General features: G+C 38.4%; 1 protein-coding gene across 1 annotated transcript; it reads right to left on the reverse strand.

The window, feature by feature from the left end:
* Positions 1-229: 229 nt before the first annotated feature.
* LOC104071745 (proprotein convertase subtilisin/kexin type 5-like) lies at positions 230-22159 on the reverse strand (the record flags this gene model as incomplete). The annotated part of the gene is made up of 3 exons (XM_009578596.1): positions 230-442; positions 16863-17035; positions 22071-22159. Coding segments are annotated over 3 exons (475 nt in total), but the record flags the coding sequence as incomplete, so codon positions are not given.
* Positions 22160-22811: the final 652 nt, after the last annotated feature.

Genomic DNA, 22811 nt, shown 5'->3' on the forward strand with positions numbered 1-22811 from the left:
GATTCTATGATTCTATGATTCTATGCAAAGATACCCATGCTGGTTTCAAAGAGCGGTATGGTGACTCCAACCGAGTAACACATTGGGGTTAAATGCACTTGCACACATATGATTTTTTTCTAAAGCAGTCCATTAATTAGTATAAATGAGCTGTCTCTCTATCCCTCCCCCCAAAGTCACTATGCAAAACATGAACCCACATGCATAAAAAAAAATTTAAAAACCGTACTATTTTCCTGTCGTAGGATTCCCCGCTGCTGTACGTTGTAGCTAGTGTGGATGCACATTCTTCCAGATACCACGGCTTCTTCCCACTTTCAGCTGTGCTGCTTATGGAGATAGTGTAGATGCTATTGGTGTAGCCATCACAGGAGCAGTGATCTCGACTTCTTCCACCATTTCCAGATGCCCAAACAAAGACTGAACCTAAGCCTCTTCGTCCCTGTTGGGAAACAGCACAAAAGATTTAACTAATAATTCTTCTTTTCCCCCTCACCTGCTTAACAAACAGGTCTTTTCCCCCAAAAAGACATCTGATGAGAGAAAGACAATAAAAGAAACTAGCTTACTGAGAAGAATCTGAAATGAAAACAGGATTTAGCAGGGTTCAGAATCAGACATCAGAAAAATTCAGAAAATGAGTGGTATGAACACAGCTTTAGAAACAACTTTTATACAGTGTCTGTTCGTTGCTCTGCATCTATGCTGTCAAGCCGTACCAAGAAAGAGGTGCTGAAGACTCAGAAGAAGCACTAAAACATCATACTGGGTTGGAAAAGGAAAAGAAATAGCAATCTTGAAACTAAATCCCTTTGTAATGCACGACACCTTTCATTTATTAGGGAGCTCTCAGCTGTTTCTTCTTGGGTTGCCTGGTGGCACTAGGTATTGTTTTGGTAGCATTATATACTGTGAACCAGAGCATCGTTGTTTCACAGACACTATAAATCACAGAATCACAGAATACCTAAGGTGGGAAGGGACCTCAGGTCATCTAGTCCAATCCATCTGGTCCATTATGAATGCTAAATGCACAACACAATATACAAACAAAAATGGACAAAAATAAAAGATTCTTACAAATCTATTATAATGAAGCACTAAAGCATTAGTTCGGCACGGTATTTTAAATATATGACTAGTTGGGCAGTTACTTAGGCGTATTCATAATTTCAGATGAGGACTTAAAAATAGGCAACCTCACCTTGACATTTTCTTAATACACCGAAGTTATATAGTGTCCAAATGAATCAAAACATTTTTGGTGGTGCCAGTACTCTTATATAGGCATTGATATGAAAAATGAAGATGATCAGTAACCTGTATTGCTGATACACGGGAACTGAGAATTTTGGATATATGAGTAATTGGGCTTTTCCTGACTTATATTTACATATTTCATGCCAATGAATGAAATTCAGATTCATGCAGCTGTATGATCTGCATTAATTATCACTATCTGGAAGCACTTTACCATTCAGATAGAAAGGTTCACCCAACTTGTCTTTGATTAAGCTAAATTGTGTTACCTTTTCTTACATGACATTCTCTCAAAGCATGGGACATCCTTCTCAGTTATAATTACGTTAACAGTCTCATTTATACCTCATTTGCTTGCAACTCATCATGTAGTATCTACCCGGTTTTTGGGTAGGCCCACCCCTGTGTATGATACATTAATGTTACAAGGCATAAACCACCACTTTCTGTGCATGAATTAATTGCTTGGCCATGGCAGGAGTTTGTTTGTTTGGTCTTTTTTTTTTTTTCCTAAACAGAGTGCAATTGTGTACCACAAACAACATAAAGACATCTACCAGGTCAAGCTTAAACAACTAGCAATCCAAAGACTCATTTAATCCAGATGCTCAGAGGGGTTTTGCTAGGGCTTTTTGCGCTAAGCATAACTGAACCTACATCAATGTAAGACAAAAACCCCTCACAGTTCACAATCCAGGCTTGAGTTCTCAAACATTGATGCATTTAATTTTGTGAGTTTAATAAAAGTATACTACCTGGAGAGACTCTTCTCTCCAGCAAAGTAAGTTAAATATCAAGTTCTCCTGGCTAGTGTTTACATAAGGTTATGTCTCCAAAATGCAACTTCTCATTAAAAAGACATTTCAAGCAGAGAAAAAAATCCCAGGGTGCCAAGTTAAATGTATTATGAAATCCACATTCTCCAGACAAGATCAGTCTGACCAGCCGGGAAGTGTAACTCTTTCAACTTCTTTCACTTCCTTTAGTTGATCTTAGCTACTACACTAACAAAAAGATGCAAAATAGTGACATTTTTTGTTGTTTTAAGACAACCTTTACGAAGTGTTACAGCTCTCCTTCCCCACATTATGAAATCTTGCGAATCCAAAACCCCCTTTCCGTTTGGGGTTCTTGTTCTGCCTGCTTTTCTCAGCAGCAGGGTCTGATTCAGAGCCTCCCAAAGCCAGTGGGATGTGTTTTGCAACTTCATGGGGCTGGAACTGGTTTACGAACCACTTCTCTTTCATTCTACTGTCTAGTCATCTCCCTTTGCATATCTTTACTTCTTACCCCTCCATTCCGAAAACATCTGATGAGACAGACAAAAGGAAGGGTAAATGGAAAGATTATTGCATGCATATTCACTGATTTATTATCCCAGCAGCTCAGGGAGCCAGAAATTAGGGCCCTCTGTATGCTTCTGGGGAATGGGATGGAGGATTACGCAAAAGATACGCTGGCTCTCTACTTTTTAATGTGCTCTTGCTTGATTTTTACTGGTTGTGTTTTGGTTTCATCCCATCATCTCTTGCAATTAGATCATTCTTCCCAGCAATATTCTATTATTCGCTTTCATCTTCCATCTCCTCTATGGTCATTTTTGGCTTGTCCGTCAATTCTGAGACCTGTTTCAGAGTCAGGTACAGATTCCTGTCTGGTCCTACATTGCCCTTAAAAAACAACTTCTCTCTTCTACATACACGCACACCCCAACAATGTTAATATATGTACAGGCAGGTAGAATACACACAAAAAAGCATATCATACAGACACACTTCTACCTCCAGAACATGCCAAAATATTCAATCAAAACCTTTTTTTGATGAGTTTTCACAAAAAAAAGTATCTGCTATCTGAAGAATTTTACATTTTTCTTCTTTACATGTGTTTCGCGAAAGCCAGTGTTACGTAACTACATTTGGCCAAATCAATACCCCATGGGAAATTCAGAGTAACCCACTAATACAACCAAGAGAGAAGAAATGAGAATTCAGGGTAATCAAACCAATTCAGGGTAACCCAAGGAGGAGAAAAATGAAATCTAACTATCTTAATATTTTGTCTAAAAGTCTATCTTCCACTCTTTAAAAAAAATCTTGTAAAAAAAGTTCTCAAAAACATATGCATGCAGGAAAATATCCTATCAATAACAGTCCACCTGTCATTTTTCTGCTGTCATCATCAGCTGGTTTTGTCTGCAAACAGCAGTACAAAATGATTTGTCCCACTCATGCAGTGAAAACCTTTTCACAGCAGGGTAGAATTGTACTTTGTGTAAATTTTGCAGGACCAACCCTTGAATTATTAGCTTCTCTGCACAGAGAATGTGTCTATATTTCTTTAGATGCATACCTATGCTGCTGTACTAATAATGAAAAATGAGCTGCAGAAACAGATATGTGAATACATTTTTGGAACAAAATGTCGTCCTGATGAAAACATGCCAATGGATGTTAGAAATTCTGCAATGCAGTATTTAAAAATAATAAACACCAATTTAGGTTTTAATAGTAATGACAGGGCTTTAAAAAGAACAGCCATTTCCACCCAAATTTACCTTTCCATGCTAAGTTTTTGTAAACAAATAATAACAAATACTTCTTCAAAAGTAATGTCTCCTGCAAAATATAAAGGATTGACATCTCTTACTGCAAAGAAAAATAAGTACAAGGTGCGCTGACTAATGGAAAGGAGTATTTTCTAATACATACAAAGAAAGAATTCCCATCCCTCTAACACATTGCAATACTGTGCATTTAACAACTCAGCATTTCACAGAAAATAGCAGCATTACCTTCAGTCTAGAAAACGTGCTAAAGATCTTGTTCCTAGAAGCTATCTGGCAAAGAAAATGGCAGCCTTAAAAAAAAAAAAAAAAAAAAGCAAGCCCCCAAAACTAAATTCAACCCACCTAAAATAATGTGTCAAGTAAATACGTTCTGGTTTACATTTACTGCCTATTGTTAAGCTACCATTTGGTTTCCTCTTTCTCCCTGTTTCCAAACACCCTGCTTTAATTCAATAGACCCAGTCATGCTCAGGAAATTATAAACTTGCTAGTAACTATACCAAACAAGTAATTAGAGCAACAGCATCAGCTGTCCTACTGTATGTGAATGCCATTCCCAATTGGTCTCCTTTAAACACATAAAGTTAAATAACATTTGGACCGTGTTACAAAGTTAAGATAAACACACATGCAAGGCACTCTGTAGCTTTTACTGTTTGTCTAAATCTATCATCTGTCATCCGCCAGATGCCCAAGAGTGTCAAGATGAAAAGTCAAGCCTTGAGCTGCCAAAGAAGCCATGTGTCATTTATTACTCAAAAGCAAAGGTGCATTTACAAACCATATGGGTACAACTTGAGCAAAACTAAAAGAGTTAGTGAACTATAGCAGAGGCATAGACCGGGGTGGAATGGGTGCGCAGCAAAGTACGCTCAGTGGTTGTCCCATGATGTTAAAAATGCATTTACCTCTCCCCCTAGGCACAATGTTGTTTCTGCTCTTGCATTTGAAGTGATAGCTACTGACTCCCTCTTACAAACTCTGCAAGGTGTCCATAACTGCACTTGTGCTTGTCAGTGCACATGTCAGACTATTATGAAATGTTCTCCTTTTGTTTTGCCTACTTTCTTAAACTGCATAAAATGTCAGATAATTAAAAAAAAAAAAAATCAACTGTTCCATTATGGAAAAGAAAAAGTCTCTCACTGACAACTAAGACTTGCTATTGACCTACCCACAGTCCAATTTTCTAGCACATTTCCTGGGCAAAGCCAGTGTGCTCAACACACAGCTGACCTTGAATGAAATAGACTCAGGTCATTGACAAAAAGGCCCCAAGGCAGAAATTGCACCTGTAAAAGCATGGCACAAAAATCTTGGGGCATTCCCACTTTTTTCTGCTAGTGCCTCCTTTTCCTTGGTCAGCAAGTTGCGAGCAGGATAAGGGATATGAAAGCTCTTTTTTTTCCAGCTGAACAGCACGGAAGGGTTAGTCTGCCAAGAACCAGAGCCAGTATGAACATGTTCGTAATGACATCTGCAGAATTTCCTAACACTATTAAAAGAACATCCCCCGCTCCAAGTGCGTGCGTTTGTGTATGTGTGTGTGTATACATATAAACCACATCTTTATGAGTGAATGCCTTAGTGGTACTGGCAGCCATTATAAGGTAGAGGTCTTCACACACTCATCTAAGGACAACCAGCAGCCCCATATACTTTCAAGTTGCTTCCAGCACACTTCCATCTAATAAAAACAGTTTCCATGAGTGTAGTTTGAGCCAGTGGAGCAAGATTTACTCACACTATTTTACGAAGTTTAGACTGTACGTTCATTCACTGCTTTACAAGTCAAGCTGCCTTAATCCAGCCTGTGAATCCTGATGTTTTCCTGCCCAGGAATCGAATGCCCCAATAACCCTCCCCGCCTATGGGGTGAGTCGCTGTCTCTATGGAAGTGACCAGATTTACCAAGGCAAAGGGAAGAAAATGTGAAGGAGCAGGAAAAGCAGAGGACAGAACCACTGCCCTGGAGTAATTAGAGGTACAGGGGTTGCAGCCAGGAAGAGGTAATTCGGCAGCAATATGCTAGAAATCCCACACCCATGAGCAGAAAACAAATATTGAAACTCTAAAAATGAAGAGAGAAGGAGGGGCACTATCCACACCTAGAGCCTAAACATTTAATTTCCTCTATTCTCCCTAATACTGTTCTAAAATTACTTAATGCCTCCAAGAACAAAAACTACTGCCGGGAAGTGAAATTGATCCTGATGTGGAAGCTGGAAAAAGTAGCCCATGGCATGACCTCTTCCTTAAAAACTAATTCCTAAAGAGGAAATGTTCATAACTGAATGTGCAAAACAGAGGTTAGCACTCTGGAGACCTAAAAAACCTACCATGCAGGCATGATTTTGAGTGCAGCACAGTACAACCACTGTAGGGTCAGGCACCAAGGGTCACGGCATCCTGAGAGATGTACCTGTGAGAGGCAGCATCTCTTTGCTTCCAGCTTCCCCTGATTTCTGCGCTCCCTCGGAGCTGGACGCCGCTGCCCTGTGTAGAGGCACAGTGCTGCCATTCTGCTGACTGGCGGCCTTTTGCTTTTGAGAAGCAGCACCTACCAGCTCCTGCTGAGTTTCTACCAGTCCACTTAACCTCTAATCTAGGAATGAAAAATAGTCTGGCACACCTCCCTTAAAAGACTCTTCTGTAGATTGTACAACACTCTCACTTGAAAGTAGGCACCTCTCCAAAACAGATAATGGTAAGCTGAGAGTCCAAGCCAGCAATTCCAAAGTGCTATCAGAAGATAGCCAAACAGATTATTTTTTATTAAAACAGCCTCCTGGGGTATTAAAAGCAAAAATTCATGAATAAATGGAGAAACTTCTGAGGCCATGAATTCTGTTGAGGTATGCGTGCTCTCAGAAAAACTCACATTTGTGCACCAATTCATTAAAAATGTGCACCTATGACATCTATGAAGAAACGAGTAATAAGCCTAACAGGTGTACATAAATAAAGACATATATTTGAGGGATATGTCTAAAAATTAAGTCCTGCGTTTTTATATTAGCAGTCATGTTTTTACTCTTAGGGAAACTATGAAGTCAAGAAAATATTTCCTAGTGCTGGAACAGGCATACACACAATACATATACAACGCAAAAATCTGTCACTCCTTACAGAAAGCAATGATTACCTTATATTGCTGAAAAGGCAAGTTGTTGTTAATAAAGTTAAAACTTTTTGGCTACTTCTGAACCAGCTTCTTAATTAAGAAAAGGAAATACAAAATAATTAATCACAACAAAAAGAAGGAAAAATGTATTTTATTAGCTCATAGGATATACCTTCAAAATACTGAAGCGTGAAAATATTTTAATGTGTGCATAAAAAATAACATATTGAATAACCACAAGCACCCATGCATAAACACAATAATTACTGGGATATATCAGTGGAACATTTCAACATGCATCCTTGCATGTGGTGTATTTTTTATTTTACTCTTCACTAGAACAACAGCTTAAACAGCTCCAAGATATTCCCCACAGAGCTATAATTAGTGCTTAAAGTGCAACGAAAAGAAGTGTTGGCTGAAACCTGAAATCTGAACCTGTGGAATGCTGGAATGAATTTCTCATTTTCCTAAACAAAATAGAGCCAGCTACAGGGCTGCATGAATCGCAGTTCTGGTTCAGGCTGTCTCTCCATATTATCATTTCTATTGTTGTTGTTGCTGATACTGTTACTGAGATAAAGCAAGCTGTACATTGTAAACACCTGTGATAAAACAAGAGCTGGGTTTTCCAAAATTTCTGTTGCACAAAAAGTCTCTAGTCAATGATAGGTGAAATTGCCTCTGCATGCAAAGCCAAAGTAAACAAGCAGTGCACAAGAAAGATATCTGTGTTAGGACTGGATATGGGATGGACTTCACACACAAACACCCATTCTATGGAGCGGGTTCAGGCCATTCTCATTGCCTTTAAACTCCCGTCTGATTAAACACTCTAGAGAGGAGTCCATGGCCACCAGGTCCACATAGTTGTTTCACTGCTTACGTCAGACTCTTCCTTATGGAAAACTTCACGTTTTGAGATGTCTGTTAACTTCTGAAGTTCAACAAAGAACCTCAAATTTTCTGCAAATTTAGCTCGTTTCAGTAGATGAGCAGGAAAATAAGGCTGCTCCACTTCTACCTCTGCAGACTGAGGACTGCAGTAATCGCTTCGTGCAGTTTGTCTCCCATGGCATTCGTTTAGGAGGAAACAACACACTTAGGCTGTGTGCAAAATCATTGCCCTCACGGTTTTGTGCCTTAAACTTGTGTTAAATTCTATGCACAGAAAACTCTTGAGGCCAAACTTCCAGCAATTAGCCTTTCAGAAATCTATTTTTTCCCACGACATGTAGAAATACATAGATTCTGCTATTGTTCAAGTATATGAGTAAAGTGGGTATGTGATTTGCCCACACAAAGTAACCAGATTCGTGTTTCAAAAATGCACTCTCTGGAATGTATATACTTAAGTGTATGGGAAGAGACCCATTTGCCAAAGCTGCTTTTCAGTATTGGCTTTCCAAATTAAGATTTACCCCACAACAAGAATGGTGTGGTTTTTTATGTTCAAATATATCACCTGTTTCAGACTGGGCACCCAAAACCAGAGGCCACTTTTGACAAGAAGTCCAAAAGCAGTAATGCTAGTCCAAAAGCAGTAATGCTATTCTGGCTTGTTACAACGGTTTCCATATATGTGTGAAATGGGATGAGGTAACTAAACAGTTTTGGTTTCCAGTACACTTTGTGACATTGTAAGGAAACTGGACATTTTGAGGTATATTTTCCTGCAACTGTCATTCCAAATTTTCCTGCCTTTTAGGATTTGTATATTCCACTGAATGTAATGTAAGAACATTTCTGGTATATTAGTTCTTTTTCTGTGTTTTTTTTTTGTACTACACGTTGACTGTCTGTGGAAAAGCTCACTTTTCAGAGAAAGCAAAGGAGAGAAATTTTAAGGTTAGCTTTGTTTATATATTTCCAAAAGAAAATAAAGTGCATAGTATCAAAGTTCATCCAGGTATCACTGAACCTAAACTCTATTTCATGTACTGGAACGCAATATCCCTAATTCTACTTTCGCTGAATGCTGAAAGTTGCTAACTATGTGCAAATGGTAGAGCAAAGAATTATTATTAGCTTAATGATGTGTTAAGGTTGTCACCTAACCTGATCTTTGCTGGGCAATCTCAGTCTGCAGAAAACTAAATCATATCAAGTATAAATCACATTTGCAAAGCCATTAAGACAACCTGAGATATGTGTATCACCCAAATGCAAGGTAATAGGACCCAGAAATGAAGCTTGCTGGTAAGACATACAGGAGGGTGGGCAAATTCTTGGAAAGCGGTGAATCTGAAGGGAGTTTAGGGTCATGGCAGATAACCAACTGGCAATGAGCTGCCCTAAAATTTAGTCTGCTCCTTGGATCTGTGAGCAGGGTGAATATAAACATGTGCAGGGAATAGGGAAACAGTACTATGCGTGCATAGAGAAGGCTGTAACTTCCATGCCCCATTCTGGTATCCACACTTGAAAAAATAATGCTGGGAAACACTTTGTATTTCAGAAAGAACTACAGGAATGAACTACGGTTTGGAAATTCTGACTAACAGAAGGAAACTGAAAATACAAAACATTACTGTTAAGGCTGTAGAACAGATTTTGAAGGACAGTAAGAGGCACCAGCATTAATGGAAACAGGTTAAAATGCAACACGCAGTTCAGAATTCCAGGTATATCTGTTAAGTTTTTCTCTGATAACTTATTTTACGCAGAGAAATGTATTAGAACCAGTCTGTCTGGTTTCTGCAAAACATGTTATGAGCCTCCATGGAATCAGTAATGAAACAAAAGAAAATGAAGGTTAATGTAACAGTGAGGTGGAGGTGGAAATGGTTGCACCGGAGATGATGTGGGCTGTGCTCGAGAAACACGATGGTTAAGGAAGTTATGAATAGAGTATTTTAAGGATGACCCAGGGAAACAAAGTTATTAGGTGACTTTGACATAAAAAGAATGAACATGTTAGTGAATCTAGTAATTACGATCACCTGGATTCAAGAAAACAAATCGGGCTGGAAGATGTGGAGAAAAGCACCACTCTGATAAGCAAGGGGATGTACAGCCTGTTTTTTAAGCGATTAATGAGTGTGGCTTGTCTATCACATCAAAATGAAGTCTGAGAGGGGACTGTGTTCTATAAATACGTCAGAAAGAAAAATGGAAGGAGAAAAGGTATTTAAATTGAAGCACAATTTTGGCCCTGGAACAAATGGGCAAAAAACTGCACATGAGTAAACCTGGCTGTAACGTAGAAGAAAGTCTCTAACCAATAGGTTAGTGATGGCTGTGAAACGGTCTCCCAACAGAAATAGAGGGGAAAAAATTTCTAATTCATTCTATAATAGAAATTGCTGAATCTATTTATAGCACATGATGCCTGTGATAGTAGAGAACTGTACTGGATGACCTACGCGGTCATTTCCTGTCTTACGTCCCTATGTTCCAATTTAATTTATCCAAGAGATCCCTCGGCCAAAATCTGTAATTACTTACATGTGGAGATTTCTAACACCGTAAGATGCACCATAAATATAGCAGAAGAGGCACTTTGCAGTGGAAAGGAAACTAAGAAATTTAGATGAGTAACAAGCTATATATTTTTAATAGTGAAGGTTGCAAGTGACTTGCACAGTCATGGACATAGCAGGTTTCAGTCAAGACTGACTCTTCCCAAAAGACGTACAGAAAACAGAAAATAATAGATGAATGAAGAAAACAAGAATATTGATGCAGTAATAATTGGATGAAATTTTGCTGATCTGGCTTATGATGAAGGCCAGGACTAGACGATAATCACCTTTTCTGATGTTAGAACTACAAATATTATTTCAAGCCAATGATGCTACGTCTCGTGACGTCAGAAGGAAGAATTACAATGCTAAAACGCCATACGACTTTTCCAGTTTTGGTACGTAGTCAGCACCCACCTGTAGTACAGAGCCACCCAAAGTTTAACTTGGTATGTTGAAGTAACTATAACATCACATGTTCAGATATTACATCATAGATGCAATAGGGATACACAGAATATATGCAAATCATATAACAAATAAATGCCAGGACCTAACATTAGGTTACATCAGCATACTGGAAGCCATGTCTTCTGAGACCTTCCCCAAGCACAGCACTAATTCTTCTGATGGATCTTCAACAAGTAGTTTTTGGCCAACTAATTAGAAATGTGCAGGAGGTCTTGTGCATGCAAAACGCATCCATATACGATCTGAGATACGCATACACACAGATCTGTGTTATTCAGTCTCAGACGGCAGCTGTACAAGGTGAACAAACACAATACACAGTTTAAAAAATCTGGTCTTCACCTCTGTGCATCACAATATTTCAGTGTATAAAATGACAGCCATTTTGGAAGTTATTTTGACACATTTGACTGGAAGTCTTCTTGCAGTAACTTCTGTCTTTGATTTTTATAGTGCAATTCTCTGGCAAAGCAGAACAGAATAACTCCTCTTTGTGTAGGCAACACATCCTACTCAGAATGATGCAGAGAAGTGATGACAGGACAAATAAGTTGAACAGAAACATCTGTTGTACAACACAGGCAGCAAACCTTTGTCTGGACACTTGTAAATTATGAACAATCTCTTCCACTTTTGGAGTAGAAGTAGTAGTAGTAATAATAAAAATAATAGTAATAATAATAATGATAATAATAAAATACATGAAATACTTTTCTTTCTTTTTTAGTTTCCCTTTTCTTCTCTTCCCTTTTCTTCCCTTGCCTTTCTCTCTCTTGCATGTGGGTAGTAGGCTTGTTTAGTGATTGTAAGAGAGCCTTCTGCTCCCAGCAAACACTTTGAACACACACTCTGCAGCCAAAGTTGGTGAAGCGAGAGAGATGAGAAGGGGCAGTGATGATGGGAGGGAAGGCACCAAGCCGAGTTCTCACAAGAGGTTCAGCCACACAGCATCTGATCATTAATGTCCATCAAACATTTTGGCTTGTGTCCAGCTTGCTAAACAGAATGGTGTCATGGCAATAAGATGAAGGCCCCTGAGCCAATGCAGGCAGAAAGCCAAAATTTTCCATGTAGACTTCCCTGCCTCTTAGGTTGTATTAAGGATGACCCGCCCTGTCGCTGATTTGGACTACCTTATGGGTACAACATAAAGCATGCAGTTGGGGAAACGTTTGGAGAGGTGAGATAACCAGCTCTCTGAAACCCTACAATGTAAAATATCAACAGGGGTCATATATCCAGAAATTTGACTATTAGGTCTTTGCCAAACAGCAGCGAAAGAACAAGTCAGAATATCTGAAATGCATTACTCTCCAAGTAATGCTGAGACTGATCCCAGAATAACAGGCTTATTTGCATGAATAGAAATGAACTAGCCTGAATGCTGTATCAGAGAGCCATGAACCAGCGAGCCTAAGTCTCTCAAGTGCTTATACCATTGTGCTTATAGATTGTGAGATACAGACAGTCATCTTAAAATCTAATGGCACTTTGGTTTTATTTTTCTGAATCAAGGAAAGGCTTTTGTATTCTCCGTTTTGTCCCAGAATCAGCACAGTCTTACTACATGATTTGGCCACAGTCATGTTTTGCAATGTTAAGTCTGTTTGTTCTTGAACACAAGGTGAAATATGACATTGCATACCTAGTCTTTTCTTGAATATGTTACTTTTGGATATACTGCCCTTCATTTGATTTTTTTCAGGAAATTTCTGCATGATTATAATGGAATTATTTTTGAGGTTATTAGGTCTACAACTTCTGATACATTGGTATTTAAAACACAAGCCTCTAGAATTTTCCACCCTTGTGACTACACTGTTTCCAAGAAAAGGACCTTGTCAACTGGAAGCATGATATAAAGGGAGCTTTTATATTTGCATAGAAATTGTTTGATAACAAAGTCTCCAAGATTTCTCTTTGAACTCAAGTATGTAAATTTAATAGAATTAAACAAAATACCTTAAAGATGACAGAAAATCATGGTACTTGAGACAGGTTTAAAAATTGGTTTCATCTTCATTTACCTTGATCCTGGGCAGAATTGTTAAAGCATATTTAACTTGTGGGTTAGGTTGTAATTTCATAAACTCAGTTATTACTCAGTATCCTTTCTTTAAATAGATTTGTCTATTTCAATTCATGGCATGTGCTGTCTCTGTGGGACTCTACGGAAAAACCGTACAGTCATTTATCTTTGTTATTTTCTGCAGGATTTGGAAGAAGTAATCATAATAGCTCAGCAGATTTAAAAATAATAATAGTTCTAAAACACCCTGCATGAGCTGTTAATTGGAATAACATGCACTAAAGATAAACGAGGCATTTTTTTCATTGATCCCAGTCTCTCAGCAAACTGATTAAGAAACTGTGGCTCTTGCATCCATTTCATTTTTATTTCATGAGTATAATAAAAAGAAGTAATAATTCAGTTTAATTATATTCTAATCAAAGTTATTATTAAGCACCACCTTTGATTTTCCTAATTAAACAAGCTGAGCATAATTTCCTTTTCAGATGCTTTTAAAAAATCTTAACCTTTCCCTTTGCTGTCCCATTTTTAAAAAATAATATCCAGTTGTGTGTGCATATGCACAATAAATGAAGAACATCAATCTTGAAACTTTGTTTAGATCTGAAAGAAGGTCTTGCCAAATTTTTCTGTACCAATGTTTACTTTAATTTGTACTTTAAATGGTACTTTAATTAATACTTTAATTTACATCACAGGTGCTATACTAGATGTAATACTATTACTGTTCAGTTCAGTGTTTCTAAAAAAGGCAGGTCAAGATCTGTACACAACGTAATAAGCATTTTTGTCTGCCTATTATTATTTGAACAATTACTGTGACTGCTTGGAGAAATCTATGTTTGGCTGAGTATCTAGTCATTACCTTGGACAATGATCTGATTTTAGGAATATTTTGGCACAGACGTATTTTGTCTTTTCTTCTCCCATTTGCCTCATCTTTTAAAATGACACATCTTATGACAGTGTAAGGAAATTTAGAAAAAGTACCTTTATCTGAACACGGAAAGGCATGATTTATTAAAAAGAACAAGAACAGGTTAATCTTAAAGTAATTTTTGGCCTGGAAACTAAGCCTATTAAGGAGGTGGTAACTGAGACATACATTTACAATCTTTCAGTCTATATTACAATTTAAAGAGTGAAAACTAGAGATTAACCTTAAACATTTTGTATTTCTTACCAGTATGATTTTATGTAAGTTTTAAAGAGAACTTTTATTTCCTTAGTAGAAATGAAAAACCTTTCGTAGTCAGAGCTAGACAAAATTTCCAAATATATGGAAATATTTAGGTCTATTCAACTCTGCATGGGCAACTTTGGGCAGAACAAAAAGTTGATAAAATGAAATGGAAGCTAAATTGTAAAAATAATTATTTGACTTGCATCAAATATGACTTCTACTATTCCTCAAAAAAATATACCAAACTCTTTTTCTGCATTGTTATCAGAAAAAAGACCACCTCAGAATTTTAAAATTAAATACTACGTTTCCATTATATACTCGTACTTACTAAAAATACAGAACAATGTGCTGGTAAAATGAAATTCATCTGGGTTCTGTAGGGTATCCTCTCATATTACAGCTGTAATAATAACAGTGGAACAATAATGCTTGTAGGCAAGATCCACACTCTTGGCAAATTATTCCACATTCTTGATTTATACCGGATTTATCCCCAGTTTGAGATTTCAATGGGGAAATGGCTGAGTTCTTCTGGTACGGAAATTTGGGCTGAACCCAAATTCTTACCTGATTGTCTTACCTACATGAAATATGACATTTAAACTAACACATATATATGTTTAAACATAAAACTTATTTTGTTCAAGTTCCCCTGCGTCCCGCAGTTCCATTAGGATTCCCTTCATCACTTTATTGTTTTTCTTCTCTGTGGTCAAACAGTAGTAAACTCTAGCTGGGTGATGGGGAGCACTGATACTCCATCTGAAAGGAGGAGTGATGATGCACAGGAAGAAGTAACGGAGATGCATTTGGCCTTCTAAATACTTGTTATATTGTTCTAAGAGCACTTCAATAACTATTTTAATAATGATCACTAAATACGGTAGAGGTCTCTGGGGAAGAACCGATCAGTGTCCCTAAATGTGTTTAACTGCTAAGCCCCTGGAATTTCTTGCAGGGTAAAGTACACGCTTGAGTATTTTGTTATGCCAGGCTTCACATGTTACATAATGTACAACAAGCAAAAGCGTAAATCTGCAGCTTCGCACTGAATGGTCATCATATGACCAACTGAAAGGAAGGCAGCGGTCCATGGCTGCGTGGTTAGTAAAGCATTCACAGAACTGAGTTTGACAGACATGTCTTTAACATCACGTAGAATAGGAAGCACACAGTCCCTGTCGTTAGTTTAGTGTTTCAGTAATTGCTCTTCCTAACTTATCTGCTGCGTAGCTGAGCACGTATTATTATCCACATTTGGGGCAGGGATGACAGGGGTGAGAGTAAGAAATGTATGCAACTTCATTGAGGAAACCGAAATAAGCCAAGGATGCAGCTGTGATTAGATGTGAATTCACACCTCCGAGGCTTGTGCTGCTCAGGCAATGTTTATGGGATACTGGGTATCAATTTTGTGATGTATTTATTTACAACTTACAGCCAAGTATACTGTAAATCATCTGAAATGCTGCACTGTGCATACAGACTGTCAGCTTGACCAGGTGCTCTTGTAACTTTGTCTATTACCGCTCCGCACCCATTGTCCCTGTTTGCTGTTATGACTGCTTTTTATGGTACACCTTAAATTAATATAGTCTCTCAGTGGCAGACGCTGTCTCTTACACGCACAAATCTTCCAGGCTGAATGTTAGCTATAGTTTGCTAAAATCAGTCTTGGCATACCTGGATAAAACACTTATTGACTTCAATAATAGCTGCACTTTCCAATCTTGCTGCACAGTGTTACCATGTTCCAGAACTACATTCTAGTTCCACTTTGGTCCAGCAGTTTCAGTCTCTTTAAACAAATGTTTTGTATTAATCCCCTATCTGCTGATCCTAGCGCCACCCACCACTGAACCAGCAAGTCTCCTGGTGCATTCAAAATAACGCTCAGACCTTCAAGTGCAAAGCTTTAAAATCCTTTCCACCAGTCCTATATAGTGGAAAGAGGTGTGAGCACTGGAAGATGAGGAATTCCCTGATCTATTTAACAGGCAGGAGGGTAAAAGGAAGAACTAAAAACTGGCCTCTGACATCAAAAGTTCCTCTAACTACTCATTTCTTTCTATGGTCTTATTTGTTTGACAGTGAATTATTAAAGAAAATTGAGAAGGTCTTAGAGTGTTTCATATAGGGGCGTTTGGGATTTTCTGTGTTGTATTATTGAAGATCCCTGGGCTATATCACAGAGAAAACATAATAGCACAGACTTGTAGAGAAATGTATATGTAAGTTATAAATAGGGTGTAAGTTCTCTGGGACCAGACATAAATGCTAAAAGAAACGTGGGTGTAGACTTTTTTTAGACCCCAACTCCCTATTAAAATCATGAAACTTCCATTAAGAAATCAAGCAAAACAAAGCAACGAAAGAAAGGAAGGAAGAAGGAAAAACAGTCAAGGCTTTTGCTTTAAAATTGCATTGCAATTCAGATTTGATGACTTGGCACTGCTGTGCAAAGTAGCATTTTTCAGTCTTGTTTTTTCTTGCAGAATTACACCATTACCTCAGAGCAGTTCGAAGGACACTGAGGATAATGTATTCCAGTTGAAAATGAACAGAGCTGATACTTCAGGAAGGACTGACCGTCAGGTCACTATAGAAGGAAAATGCATTTGTAGTTTTACACAAAGGAAGCTTTTCTTTTTTCCTTTCCTCTTCCCCATGCTGTGCACTTGCACATACCGGGCACGTGTACCCTTACACTTGCACACGAGAGCAGATCTAGGAAACACACTTTGATGCCAACCTACCATTCTGATGCCGTTCTCAAAGGCCTGACGTGCTAGAGAAGCAGGTCCGTCCACAGTCTTACCATCGTCATCAGGCCCCCAGCTGGCACTGTAGATGTGGATGTGCTGGGGATTAAGGCTTAGAGACTTTGCTTCTACCATGTCGGTCACGTCTCCGTCCAGCATCCGTACACCTTCAGAATGAAAGATACAATGAACAGGACCAACCAACCCAAAATGCTTCCTTCCCCCCCCGCCCCGAGAAAATTGTTGTGTAGGACATTGGACTGAATGATCGTAAGGATTTCTACTGTTGTTAAAAAAACAAACAAACCTGTTTGGATATGTGTTTTTCCAATGGAAAAAAGTCTCCAGATGAAAAAATACAAAAAAGGAAGGAATATTTTGATCTTTCTTCAAGTTTTAAAAATTATCTATAAATCATTTATCCACTACACAGCCTTCAAACTTCCAACAACAAACTTTTACGCTAAAGAAAAATTTAAAAAAGACTTGAACCTTGAAATGTTTGTATATCTCACTCGAAGATAATATATGATTTTCTTTCTCCTTTTATAGTGCAGTGAAACTGCAGCACCTAATTTGAGTCATTCACAGTCGTAAGTATGTTGACAGATGTAATAAAAGGATCTCTGCTGACAGTGGGATTATTCCTTCATTATATGAGGCCGCAAAGAAGAAACTGGGGAGAAAGCTCGTGTGTACAGACCGATTACCATACACAGTAGCATGGTGATTATAGGAAATTACTTACAAATACCCTATATGTAACATTATTCAACCTAAAACTACAATATTGTGAACATCCTCCTCTGTGCAGAAGAAGCTTTTGTAAGGTATAATCTGAAATTCTTGTGTTAAAAGAATCCATTCTTGTGGGTTTGGACAAGTCAATGTGCCAGCCCTTCTAAAGTGAATGGCATCATGATGTTTTAAGATCACTAGACTGAATAAGGTAGGCTTAAATCTGGAAGCTGAGAGAATCTTAAAGTTGTTCTTTTGACTAACTGTAAGACTTTGACTGCAGTTAATTCTGACTGAGAAAATCGCTGATGCCAGTTTTAACCTAAACAAGAAAAAGGACCTACATACAGCTAGTGTGACATCTGATCAAAGGGATGTTAAATATTAAATAATAATTAGCATGTAACTGTATGATAGTACAGAGTAATGATTACTTCCACAATTAACAAATTTGACGCTCTTTCCCCCTTAAAAGGCCACTGCTATTTATAAGCCAAATTTACATATTTTTAATTACAGACACATTTCATTTTGCTCATGAGCTCAGCCTGAAGTAACTTGAGTGTTTACCAGGACCTTAACTTCCAATTAACAAAAGGCATAGGGGGTGCTTTGTTGATAGAGGGTCTTTTTTTTTCCCTTACTCTAATTGACTCAAAAATGAAAAGTGATCATATTTCTAAGTTCACACAAAAGCTGCCCATGTTTTGTGAGATAATAAACTTTTACAAACAGTGATCTCACTATGAACTTTACTTTATAAAAGAAGTCATTAAACCAACGCTAAGATTCTCAGGTTTTATTTTTCTTCCTCAGCATAATCTCAGAAAATTAATGATGGGTGGAAGTTGTGTTCTCAATTTCTTTCAAGCACATTAAAATATATTTAGTTCTAAGTAAAGACAATAAAAGGCATACCGCTTTTGAAAGAAGGAAAATAAAGCTTCCCTTTATGTCTGTTACTGAATAGCAAGCCTAAATAATAGTACATGCACCCGGTGAACAGTAACTCCAAATTCTGCCATTGGCACCTGAAGTAATTCACATCAGGTTTTTTTGCTAATGGTGAAGTGGTCAAATCTAAAGCAACACGGACAAGGCTGTGACTTAGGTGTTGCTCTCTCTGGCCAACAACTGACAGATGTGCTTCAAGGGTGACTTTGAACAATAGACAACTCATTGGCTATTTAAAACAAAAATAATTCCTTTCTCTCTCTCTTCTTTCTTTCTTCTTCTTTCTACCCCCCCACCCCCAATGTCTGGAGTAGTTAATTCTGCCGATCACAAAACCTCCAAACTGCATTTGGCATGTGGTGATAGCACAACAAAAGCTGTCCAGAAGGCAATTAACAGACTGCGTTTGCAGACTGTTCCACCTAAGACTTTAGAGCTCTATAAACTTTTTCCAATATTTGCAGTAATTGCCAAAATGTAAGTGGCATTTTAGTCAGAACAAACTTTCAATGAATCACAGGAGACATGCAAAACCGAGCTGAAAGTAAGTTGTCTTTTAAAATGTTTGTTTTTAATCAGCGTCTGACTTAAAGAAACAGCTGAACTAATTCCTCGTCAGCTGAAGACAATCTACATCTGTTGTGCCATAATTCAGTATAACTGTTTTCCTGTCAGGTCTCGAGCCCAGCCAAGTAACTAAGCACCCAAATCCCCACAGATGCTTTGCAACTTCCACAATCAGTCTGCAACAATAACAACATGGTAACCATCCCTTCCTATAAAAAGTCTCACAAGCTCTGTAGGTGGTAATTTGCTACGCGCGATTACTGCAGAGTCACATTAAAAAAGAGATCTACCCCTTTGGTGCACTGGTTTGTCTTTCAGTGAAAGGGTTTAGCTTAGCTAAGCACAAACTGCAGGCATAGTGCATCATCTTCTCTAAGAAACATCCCACAACAACCTGTAAAGGAACTGAAGGTCCAGATTGCAATTTTACTCAAATTTTCTTATTTGCAGATTACATCCTCGCTTACACTGTTGTAAGAGAAGGCTCAGACTTTCTAAGGATCTTATTTTTGATCTATTTGTGGTGAGACATTCTTAAATGTGTGGAAATGAGACAAGGAGTACAAACACATTTAGAAAAAAAGTGAGCATTACTGGTGGATATCTTGTTAATGACTTTCCATCACAAAGATCATTAATCGGGTTTGTTCAGCTCCCAGTATTTGATGGAATATCAATGGAAAGGATTTCTTTTCCCCTTTGCTTTATCTCCTTGATATACCTTACGTGTCCAGGGATGCTTTTTGGTTTGAAATAAAGAATACTTATCTTGGTGGAGCAAATTCAACATCACTGTCAGCAGGTGCTCCTCTGTGTGAGGAGAATGTAACGGCTTTAGCCTGACTCTAGTTTCTTCTCCAAGAAGGCCCAAGGAGGGTCTTTAAATTCCTGGGAAACAAGCAAGCTGAACACTAGTTCAGCATAGTATGATTCAACATTTTTACACTCTATTTGGCCTGTGGAGAGGGAACACAACCAGTGCATATTCACATGTGTAGCTTATGGCTTTTCTGAGGGAAGGGAGCGAGGCATGCCAAATAGAGGTCAGCAGCAGTGAAACTCTTAAGTATACACACCTTGTGGAAGAGGAAGCTTAAACTCCCTTCCTGATACCCTGGAATTCCCTCTTGCCTCTGACTTTCTACAGATTATCTGATGAGCCTCCTGAAGTCTTATTTTCAAGTGCTGATGCTTTTAAAAGGTGGTACATTACCTCAAGTGAGGTTTACACACTGCTATTACTCTTTCTTTTAAGAGCATTTAAGAGTGTTAGTGATGTCTCTACAGAATCACGGTGACAAACAGAATGGATAAAATTTTTATTTCACTTAGACCAGTGAAATTTCTTGAAGGCTGTTGTATTCTTCGTACTAAATAAATAAATAAATAAAAGGCACGCATATACAGTCTTTACTGTTCACATTACCTGCATTCATGTGATCTCCATCTAAATCAGTTTTTACACTATATTAAGAAAAGACTGTGATTCAGCTAATATGCCCGGAGGGTTTCTAAAACATTATTATTGCACATTCCTAATGCTTAATAAATAATAACCTATTAAGAAGCCACTGTTACTAATGGAGAACTTTTCAAGGACACGCCCAAGCTGTTGCAGGTTGTGTGACTATCCAACTCACAAATGAAACTTCTCCAGAAGCCATCTTTTCTCTCTATTAGTGCACTATCTCTTCTTTGACTCTGATTTGACAACGTAATAAATCTGATTTCGTAGCTGCTGGTACATGACCAAATGCCATGTCCACATGAGACAGCCTGTTCATCTGCCACAGACTCACTCACTTGTCCAGTTCAGATTTTCTAAACCACTCTGACAGGGTAACTTTGTGCAGGCAGGCTCTCCACCTGAAGGGAAATTGTTTTTCTGCATCACTCTAACCTTATGCTGGATCAGGTATTGTCTATCCTCTTGAAGCCAGCAGGAAAACAGAAAGCTGACATTAGGACGACATTGTGTGCTTTGGCTAATTTGAATTGCAGCTGTGCTCACATTTGATTTGGATCAAACTTGTACTGAACCAGTAGAGAACAGATACAGCACTATTAATTGTGGAAACGTGGCCTCAACTCTGCCTGGTCATGTTTTTGAACTGTCCTCTGATGTATACATAGGTAAACATGTTTCTGTTTTCACAGATGGACTCTATTTTGGGACAGAAAATAAAAAATTAATGAGTTTGAGCTATAGGTCTTTCTACTGAAAGCCAATATACCAATCCCATGATTTCATCAGAAGTACAGGGTAAAACTTCACTTGAAGCATTAAAATCTGGCACAGGCAGGCTACAGCTTAGGAGACATGCAGATGACATCTTGATAGTCATGTCCACAAATTAAGCCAAAGGTCTTAATTGAGCAGCCATTGACTAAGAATTCATAGAAACCACTTGGAACCTCTTGGCTGAATGAACAAAAAAAAGTGCAATCCAATCTTGTATTTCAGGCAATAATCGGATCACACAGAGGGATCAAAAGCAGATTCTCTCCAACCACAGCCAAACAATACAAAAAGGTTTTATGTTTTGACAGTGTTTTGTTTGGGATCAATATGCAAGGCAATATTCCTGATGTGTACGTTTACTTCTGGTTTGTCAAAGTTCATCACTTAGAACTCCGAATCTGTGAGAAAACTCAAATATCCTAATTCTGGGTTTTATGTTTTCATCAAAGGTCTCGCTTTTTATTTTTCTGTGTGTACGGAGAGGCAGTGTTCCAGGAAGCACTGGAGAAGTGTCACTGCAGACAAACTCCTTCAGTACTGGTATTTAACGATCACTCTACAACTGAGATTTACTTGTTAACACAGCTAGGTTTGTTATCTATACATATCTCCTTCTCTTGCTGAGAAAGGTCTGAATGTACCATTTAGCACTAATGGCTCTTTGGTTACTTATTTTTTTGGTGGGAGATTGTTTCACATACCTCCAATCTTGGCATTAAAGGCGATTCCTACTGTGCAGTGTGAGTTGTTTGCCGTGGCTGCCACTTCTCCAGCACAACGGGTTCCATGCCTGCAGTCAGACAAACATTTTTCCAAGTAAGCACAGAGTATTGGGATTAAAGGCTTTGACTTTGCCCATCCTCAGGTGCTAAAAGCACAACTATCCACAATGTCTTGCACTACTTAATCCCCCATAGTAATTCACACCCATACAATATTCCTCCGAACACATTTTAACATCATTATCACAATCATATTAAACTCTTCATGGTAGGCTTTCTAGCTACTGGACACACGCACAGTTTGTAACAAAGACAAACAACGATGATACATAATCCACAGCAAGAGAAAGAAATTTTGGATACCAGTTCTTGATTTTGAACCAAATCTTACATTACAGACAGAATTTTTGTCCTGCATTCTCCCACCCCAACCACTCATGTTGCTAGTATGCAGATCTCCACACAACCTCCAGCAGGCACAGCGTAGAGGAAGATGAGATTGCACCAATGCCCACGCTGCTGTTTAGAGGCAAGCCTAAGACTGGCTATATGCCAGGGGTGCTCAAAGCTTCTGTACAGGCATGTCCTGCTTATGCCTTGGGCCAACCCTGTGAGCCTGCTGCCTTTCCGGGAGCAGAAAAACCAGCTGAAGTACCCTCCACATCAGAGGTATACCCTGTGCCCGGAAGCAGAGCTGGGTTGCAAGGGTATAATCTTAAG

This window comes from Fulmarus glacialis, unplaced genomic scaffold, assembly GCF_000690835.1.
Source record: "Fulmarus glacialis isolate BGI_N327 unplaced genomic scaffold, ASM69083v1 scaffold14720, whole genome shotgun sequence".
In the NCBI taxonomy this organism is placed as follows: domain Eukaryota; kingdom Metazoa; phylum Chordata; class Aves; order Procellariiformes; family Procellariidae; genus Fulmarus; species Fulmarus glacialis.